Source organism: Anarrhichthys ocellatus, unplaced genomic scaffold (assembly GCF_004355925.1).
Source record: "Anarrhichthys ocellatus isolate YVR2014 unplaced genomic scaffold, GSC_Weel_1.0 scaffold80, whole genome shotgun sequence".
Taxonomy (NCBI): Eukaryota; Metazoa; Chordata; class Actinopteri; order Perciformes; family Anarhichadidae; genus Anarrhichthys; species Anarrhichthys ocellatus.
Window position 1 is genome coordinate 240,260 of NW_022280110.1, and position 9,314 is coordinate 249,573.

The 9,314-nt window shown below is 49.7% G+C and overlaps 1 protein-coding gene across 1 annotated transcript in view; it reads right to left on the reverse strand.

The window, feature by feature from the left end:
• The window catches only part of LOC116398226 (solute carrier family 45 member 3), a 17,012-nt gene extending 7,740 nt beyond the window's left edge, over positions 1-9,272 (reverse strand). The window contains exon 1 of the mRNA XM_031874349.1: positions 6,463-9,272. Within this exon, the coding sequence (XP_031730209.1) occupies positions 6,463-6,610 (148 nt within the window). The 5' untranslated portion in view covers positions 6,611-9,272. The remainder of the gene's footprint in view (positions 1-6,462) is intronic.
• Between the last annotated feature and the right edge of the window lie 42 nt (positions 9,273-9,314).

Below are 9,314 nucleotides of genomic sequence, written 5' to 3' on the forward strand. Positions count from 1 at the left end.
CACACACACACACACACACACACACACACACACACACACACACACACGATTGAGGCTGTATGCAGCGAGCAGCCAGATCATGCACATTAGATACGGAATTACAGCATGGTTTGTCAACTTAACAGTGCACCTGAAAAGCAGGCCTGCCAGCATGCACAGAACAGCATTAGTGGTAATATGTTAGAATGACGATGAGCCCGTACAGAGCCTGCACGAGCTGAATGAAACAAGCAATAAATAGAAGTACCACCTTGCGGTTGTTTGCCTCCGCCAACCAGTGATACAGATTACATCCACGTCTGTCCAAAATGTCACTTTGTCCTTTTAGACATTTGTGTGAAATTCTCATAATTAGCATATAAATGATTGAGTTATAGCCAAAAATGTGTTGTGTGAGGTCACAGTGTAACCTGAACCGTCAGATGGTTAGTTACACAGAACTATCTGAGAAGCCGTCATTAGAAAAGGCAGGCACTTTATAGGTGGAAGGTGCTTGGACGAACGATCACTCAAAACATTCCTGAGATATTAGCGTTCACCTTTGACAACCAAAATCCTACCAGTTCATCCTCGAGTCCAGGTGAATGTTTGTGCCAGATTTGAGGAAATTCCCTGTTGGCGTTCCGGAGATATCGCGCTCACAAAATGAAGCATACGGACAACCCGAAAACATAAGGCCTCCGGCCACGGGTGTCGCCGCCAGAGGCGCAAAAAAATCTTTGCAGACTCAACATTCACTCTTCTCTGAATCGGACCATCGCCATCAGGAAGAAGACCCGACATGTGCCAAAGTGCAAATCAAACCACCTGAAGCTATTTTTTGTTCGCGTCTCCATCGAGCTGCTGAACTCCAATTCTAAATCTTAGTGCAATAACTACACAAACATTTTAGCACTTGGCATTTTAATAAGGCACTTTTTTTTTTTTTTTTCTCTCTTTTTTTTTTAAAGCTGCCATGTTGTCAATGTCAAAAGATGTTTTCATGCGGTTATTGTGATGCGTTTTATGTAAAGTAATGGACTCCCCATAGAGTTTAATCTACACTTAATGCTTTCCAGCCTCTGAAAACAAGGCATGCTGCTTTCCAGCTCGTTACACAAATCAGTGTGGTGTCTAACCTAACACACACACACACACTATATATGATCCCACCTAATATAAAATGTGTCACAATCCTCATTGTACTTTGTTACTTGAATACTAAATATGCTTAAAATAGCAAGAGTAATGGACACCTCTGTGTTAAAACGCATAGCGTGTCTTCTCCGCTAACAGAGAGGAAACTAGAGAAGGGAAGTAACAACTGGAGGATGAAGCAGCCATCCATCCATCCATCCATCCATTTTCCTCCGCTTATCCGGGTCGGGTCGCGGTGGCAACAGGCCAAGCAGGCTGACCCAGACTTCCCTCTCACCGGCAACATGTTCCAGCTCATTCTGGAGGATCCCGAGGCGTTCCCAGGCCAGCTGGGAGATGTAATCCCTCCAGCGTGTTCTGGGTCTTCCACGGGTCTCTTCCCAGTTGGACGTGCCTGGAAAACCTCCAGTGGGAGGCGTCCAGGAGGCATCCTAATTAGATGCCCGAACCACCTCAGCTGACTCCTTTCGACGCGAAGGAGTAGCGGCTCGACTCCAAGCTCCCTCCTGATGACCGAGCTCCTTACCCTATCTCTAAGGCTGAGCCCGGCCACCCTACGGAGGAAGCTCATTTCGGCCGCTTGTAACCGCGACCTCGTCCTTTCGGTCACGACCCAGAGTTCGTGACCATAGGTGAGGGTAGGAACGTAGACCGAGTGGTAAATTGAGAGCTTTGCCTTCCGGCTCAGCTCCCTCTTCACCAAGACGGTCCGGTGCAGCGCCTGCTTTACTGCTGCAGTCGCTCCGATCCGTCTGTCGATCTCCCGCTCCACCTTACCCTCACTCGTGAACAAGACCCCGAGATACTTGAACTCCTTCGCTTGAGGTAGGCACTCCGTCCCCACCTGGAGGGAGCAATCTTCCGGTTTCCAGCAGAGCACCATGGCCTCAGATTTGGAGGTGCTAACTCTCATCCCCGCCGCTTCACACTCGGCTGCAAACCGCCCCAGTGAATGCTGGAGGTCACGATCCGAGGAGGCTAACAGGACCACATCATCTGCAAACAGCAGAGAGGCGATCCTGAGACCCCCGAACCTGACGTTCTCCACCCCCAGGCTGTGCCTAGATATCCTGTCCATGAAAGTCACGAACAGGACCGGAGACAAAGGGCAGCCCTGGCGGAGGCCAACACCCACCGGGAACGTGCCTGACTTATTGCCGAGAATGCGGACACAGCTCCTACTGCAGTCGTACAGAGATCGGATCGCCCGTTGTAATGCGTCCGGCACCCCATACTCCCGCAGCACCCCCCACAAGAACCCCTGAGGGACCCGGTCGAAAGCCTTCTCCAAGTCCACAAAGCATATGTAGACTGGTTGGGCAAACTCCCAGAACCCCTCCAGTAGTCTTGCGAGGGTAAAGAGCTGGTCCACTGTTCCACGGCCGGGACGGAATCCGCATTGCTCCTCTTGTATCTGAGGTTCGACAAACGGTCGGAGCCTCCTTTCCAGCACCCTGGCATAAGCCTTCCCCGGGAGGCTGAGTAGTGCGATACCCCGGTAATTCGAGCACACTCTCCGGTCCCCCTTTTTGAAAATGGGAACCACCACCCCGGTCTGCCAGTCCATGGGCACTGATCCCGACCCCCATGCGACATTGAAGAGGCGTGTCAGCCAGGATAGCCCAACTATGTCCAGCGCTTTCAGCATCTCAGGGTGGATCTCATCCACCCCCGGCGCCTTGCCACCAAGGAGCTTTTTGACTACCTCAGCGGCCTCTGCCAGGGATATGGGTGAGCCTCCCCCTAGATCTTCAGGCGCTGCCTCCTCTGCAGAGGACATGTTTGTCGGGTTTAGGAGTTCCTCAAAGTGCTCTTTCCACCGCCCGACGATGTCCCCTGCTGAGAACAGCCTGGGGTAAGCCCTGCTTTCCCTTCCTGAGCCGTCGGATGGTTTGCCAGAACCTCCTTGAGGCCAACCGAAAGTCCTTCTCCATGGCCTCCCCGAACTCCTCCCATGCCCGAGTTTTAGCATTCGCGACCACCGCAGCTGCAGCCCTTCTGGCCTGCCGGTACCTGTCAGCTGCTTCGGGAGACCCCTGGGCCAACCAGGCCTTGAAGGTCTTCTTCTTCAGCTTGACGGCTTCCCTCACATCCGGTGCCCACCACCGGGTTCTCGGGTTTCCGCCACGACAGGCACCGATGACCTTCCGGCTACAGCTCCTAGCGGCCGCGTCCACAATAGAGGCTTTGAACATGGTCCATTCAGATTCCATGTCCCCAACCTCCCTCGGGATGTGAGAGAAGTTCTTCCGGAGGTGGGAGTTAAAGACCTCCCGGACAGGGTCCTCCGCCAGACATTCCCAGTTCACCCTCACTACACGTTTGGGCTTGCCGGGTCTTTCCAACCGGTTCCCCTGTCATCTGATCCAACTCACCACCAGGTGGTGATCAGTTGACAGCTCTGCTCCTCTCTTCACCTGAGTGTCCAAGACATACGGCCGCAAATGAAATGATACGATTACAAAGTCGATCATTGATCTCCGGCCTAAGGTGTTCTGGTACCAGGTACACTTATGTTCGAACATGGTGTTCGTTATGCAAGCACAGAAGTCCAATAACGAGACACCATTCGGGTTCAAATCGGGCAAGCCGTTCCTCCCAATCACCCCCCCGCCAGGTTTCTCCATCATTGCCCACGTGAGCATTGAAGTCCCCCAGGAGAACTATGGAGTCGGTAGGTGGCGCCCTTTCCAGGACCCCTCCCACCGACTCCAAGAAGGCCGGATACTCTGAACTGCTGTTTGGTGCGTAAGCACAAACCACAGTCAGAGCCTTGCTCCCCGCAACCCGTAGGCGCATGGAGGCGACCCTCTCGTTCTCCGGGGAGAACTCCAACACAGCGGCGCTCAGCCGGGGGCTCGTGAGTATCCCCACTCCCGCCCGGCGCCTCTCACCCTGGGCAACTCCGGAAAAGGACAAAGTCCAACCTCTCTCCAGGAGCTTGGTTCCAGAGCCAGCGCTGTGTGTGGAGGTGAGTCCAACTATATCTAGCTGGTATCGCTCCACCTCCTGCACCAGCTCTGGCTCTTTCCCTGCTAGAGAGGCGACGTTCCACATCCCTAGAGCTAGTCTATGCTGCCGGCGATCGGCTCGCCCAGGGCTCCCGCCTTACCCGCCGCCCGGTCTGCATTGCACCCGACCCCGATGCTTGTCCCTACGGGTGGTGGGTCCATAGGGTGGCTGCTCCATGCTGTTTATTCGGGCTGAGCCCGACCGGGCCCCATGGGCGAAGGCCCGGCCACCAGACGCTCGCCGAAGAGCTCCCCTCCTGGGTCTGGCTCCGGGAGGGTGCCCCGGTTTCCCTGGTCCGGGCGAGGTGGCTAAAGTCCGTGGGCTGCTTATCATTAGGGTCGTTTGAACCGCTCTTAGTCTGGGCTCTCCCCCGAGACCTGTTTGCCTTGGGAGACCCTACCAGGGGCTAATGCCCCGGACAACATAGCTCCCAGCATCACTGAGCCACTCAAACTCCTCCACCACGTTAAGGTGGCGATTCGCGGAGGAGATGAAGCAGCCAACAAATGGCTATTAGATAAAGTAGAAAGAAGCCCTCTGTGAACCTGACACTACTGCTCAGGGGAAATTGGCTTTAACCCTCCCAAGACACAATATCTATCTTCATTCAAATAACACTCAGGCACTCCATTTCCAGACTGGCTTACAGTGCAGGCTGTTTGGGAGGACCTCTACAATGAACTCATTTTTCTTCATATCACTAGCAGCTGTTACGGAAACGGGGAGGAGGAGAAGTGTATATTGTTCTCTATACTTGAATAGTCACTTCTGTCATCCACACGGAGCCTTTTGGTTTTAGTGGAATTGTATTTATCGCCTGCATAGTCACAAGGCAATATCTCAAAGAGACGCCTTTAGTGAAGACCATGTGAAGGCCATTTGGGCGAGGATAATGCAACTATTCACGTTGCACACAAGTAAACTCAGTTACAGTGTGCAAATATATACCATATGGGTGATGCTAACTGTGTCTTTAGACACGCATGGTACTAATTTGGGAGCACTGAGATGACTGACCTATTTCAAGAAACAAACCTGTCTGTCTGACCGTTTTCATTGGTGAGAGTTCTGTAAAGGTATAAGAACGCTCCTTTGGTTCAGCAGCAGTTTGACACAACAGCAGTGTAGAACTTTGGAGTTTAGTGAGGCTGCGAATATGTCCGTGACCTCGCTGTTCAAAACGTTTCCCTAAAGACGAGCATTCGGGATTCAAACACATGTCACCTTCTTGATACATTTATTTCAAACTTTTTTTTTTTTTTGCGAATTGAATCATTGTTTACACTCCAGCTGGATTGTCCTCATCGCAGAGATATTTTCAGCTGGCGATAATGTTTTGTATTCTCCAGCTGATTGTTCCCTTTGCTTTTCAGTGGCACGCATGTGCAACCCTAGTTTAAGTGTAATGCCAGAGGAGCACAGACTTCATGGCATTTAAGTCCCTCCTCCGAAGATCATGACAATGATTTTGTGATCTAACTAAAAGAAAAGCTGATAATACATTTAGTGAAATCATAGCTGCTCCTCGTTTTACAATGTTCACTGTGAAGTGGAATTCCATGCATTGCAATAAGCAACACATGTCTCAGTCTGTCTGGAAACCGTGGCTCTTCCTCCGGCACTTTGCTCTCCTGCTGCCTTTCAATTAGCGCCGATTACAACAGATGATATGTCCACTGATTTATGCAACGTCCTCAATTATGTCTTTATGACCTGAACGGGAAAGAAGATAGGAGCCCCGAGGCACGGTCACGCCTCTGTGCAATACCCCCCCCCACACACAAAGCTGGCCACCACTAGACAAGTACACATCTTGTTCTTCTCATAGCGTTAACAGAAATGTATGAAATCGTTATTCATCTGTGTTATAATGGCTTTAATGTAACCACAGCCCACAAAGCATTCAGACTGATTAAAATGCAATCTCATTTCTTTTCAGCCTCATGACAAGACACAAAGTATTGCAAAGTGAATAAATGGCACTTACGGGCTATGAAAATCTATTAATTGGACAAGAAGACACTCAAGTGGTCAATAAACAAGCCACAGAGTAGATAATCAAACCCTGGCAGTTCAGCACTATGTGTGTGTGTGTAGATGTGAGCAAGTCATGTTTAATAACAACAACAACAACAACAACAACAACAACAACAACAACAACAATAAATACCCTGTCAGAATAAGGACAGAGAGGGAGAAATTATGAGAGGCTGTGCATGTGTGTGAGAAAGAAGGAAGCAGAAGCAAAACACACGTGCACACATACACTATGAGGAAGAAAACGGGCCTGGTAACCAGATCCCAAGCCCTTACCTAGCACCATGGTCATGTAGCGCTCCTCCACTCCGGCCTCCAGCAGCAGGGGGGGCACGTATGTGATCCCAGCTGCCACACAAATCTCCAGGCCACAGGCAAGGGAGTTCAGCAGGACGAGACGCCACTGAGACCTCCATCCAGCCATATTTACTTGGGCGGGCTCGCCTTTCCTCTCCTCTGGGATGGCCTACTACTGGGGGCAGGGGAGGGGGGAGGGGCAAGGGGAGGCAGATGGTCTGTCCCCGGTGGGACAAGAGGGCTGTCGGGGAGGGACAGCAGCAAAGACACGTGGATGTCTCAGATGACCTGGAGGACTCATCCTCTTCTCAGCATTCTGGATCTGAAGAGCAGGGGAAGACGAAAAGGAGAGGTGTGAGAAACGGAAGGAAACTTTTAGGAACTTTTGATCGGCTGGGAACAAATGTGAGACGAGGGCTAAGGCTACCACGTTATACAGGTCATTCCCAGGTTGCTTCACCTGGAGGTCAGTGGCATCAGGTTGCATGGGGGATGTCTCTCACGACAGCATCTAATCAACACAAATTCCAATTCCAACTTGTTTTCTTCTTTTTTAAATGGGAGTGGAAGCTACAGTCTGAAGTATATGATAGATATGCGTTCTCAGAGCTCCTCACCAACAGCTTCAGGACAGCAGTAACAACAACAGGCGGACCGAGGAGATGAGTCAACTGGAGCGACGTGGCGAACACACGGAAACCATTTGCCAAGAAAATTAGTTTTCCCTCTGCAGCATTGCTTGCCTTTATTAAAGTCTCAAAACATGCATGGTGGAGGTTTGAAAGAGCCAAGTCCTAATTTCCCATCTCTCTCCTTTATACACCTCCCTTCCCTTTCTCCATAATAACTTGAGTATTAGAGGGAGCCTTTCCTGGGCTGACCCTGTCATTATCTGTATTATTAAGCTCTGCAGTCCTCCCTCCACATTTCTTTTTGCAGAATACTACCATTGTTCAGCTGAATGTGCATGAAAAGACTTGTCACTAGAGAGAGAGAGAGGAGGTAGAAGAGAACATCTGAGAGGGATGATATTTCACAGCACGTTTCACCAGGAAACTAGGTTGTGATTCTCGAAAAATGATTGAGTTGTGAAGATCATGTGTTTCAGTCAAAGGCTGAGCTGCATGTGACTCTAAGCTTTGTGTACGAGGACAAACAGAACACCAACGTGAACCACATCAAACTGTGTCCTTGTTATGTTTTGCACACTGTCCCACATGGACAGAGGAGTCGACCACACATTGAAAGATTGTTTTTTTTTCCAGTGAGAATAGCTGATATTCCCTCACAGACCTCATTGTTAAGATGCCATATGTTCAACCTATCCCTGTTCCTAATCAGTCCAGCGTTTCTGAAGAGATTATAGTGTTACATTTGACTGATATTCATCTGAAGGACGGAGGTGTTCCTTTCATTCCAAAGACAAAGAAAACATATCGGGCTGCCTGCAATCTGTGTGTGTTTAGATATCTGCACATGGAAAAAAGACTTGAGATTACCATTATCGTCACCATCCATCCACCAATGAGGTGTGCTTTCTTTTAAAGCAGAGGGAAAGAGCAAGAACAGTCAGAACCGCCGCAAACACAGAAACAACAAGGTGCTATATTTGCATTTGGTGCGACATTTTTCTGCCAAAGCTGCCCATCTGTTCTCTCCCAGCAAAAAAAAATAAATAAATGGATGTCATCATCTCTAACAAGATATGGTTAATCACAGAAACATGCAGCAATCAGTAAGTGATTTAATCAGATTCATACAGTATATAGGATATGCATCTTGAGTAGTTTGTTACAAGTTTGAAAGTAGTTTCCAGTAGTTATCAACTCAGTGTCCACTTGCACATATCACTGTCATCAAGCATCCCAGCAATGCCCATCTAAATCCTTCCAGTGCCTTTCACAACGTTAAAATGTTAACCGAATGTCATCAATGATGCCATCAGAGTTCCTACAGCACTCATACATTCCCAGCTCAGCCATTATGAGTCCTTTGATATACGGGCTCTTTGAGAATCTGAAGGACAAAGCGACAGTGTTAGCCGGCTGGACCTAGCTAGGGGCCTGGGTCACTGAGAGAGAGGACCATTTCACACCCGCCGGATCCCATTCCCACCCAGCCTGGGCCCGCTGAAAGACACCCATCAGGGGACCAGCCTTTGCCCCAGTGGCCTGTCTGGTCACAACAACCCCCTACCAACATGTTCTGTGTGTGTGTACGTTCCCCCTCCCTCTCCTCTGCATTTCGTCCTTATCCTTCCTCAACCCCTGAGGTCAGCTTCGTCTCTGACCTGCATTCTGACAGCACCCTTTTGACATATCTGCCCACGACTGGTTATGCCTTATGGTTCTGAATCTCAGTGTGAACGCTTTCAAATGCAGCCCCAGCTGACTCTTGTCAAACGTTCTCACTGAACATGGAAGGGCCCCTCGGTGGCAAGAATAGAGAAATCTGATTTGTCTACCAAGCGTCTGCGGCTTGTCTGGAGGCCTGCACAAAATGCAAGTCAGATTCAAGGGTTTTTCAAATTGAATGGTTGCTTAAGTCCTGACCCGAGTCAGAGTCAGGACAGGGGTGAGGGAGGAGGATGGATAGAAGAAACAGTAGGAGTGTCGGGAAGCATTTATCAGTCCATTTATCCACCTCAAAAGTCAAACATGAAAATAAAATCCATTCGTTTGTTTTTAATGTGGTGTTCTTAAGCCAATTTCAATGTTTGTGGCATTGGCACGAAGCAGAACAGAGCTCTCAAGCGCACGTTCTAGGGAGGGAAGAAAGAAAGAAACACACACACACACACACACACACACACACACACACACACACACACA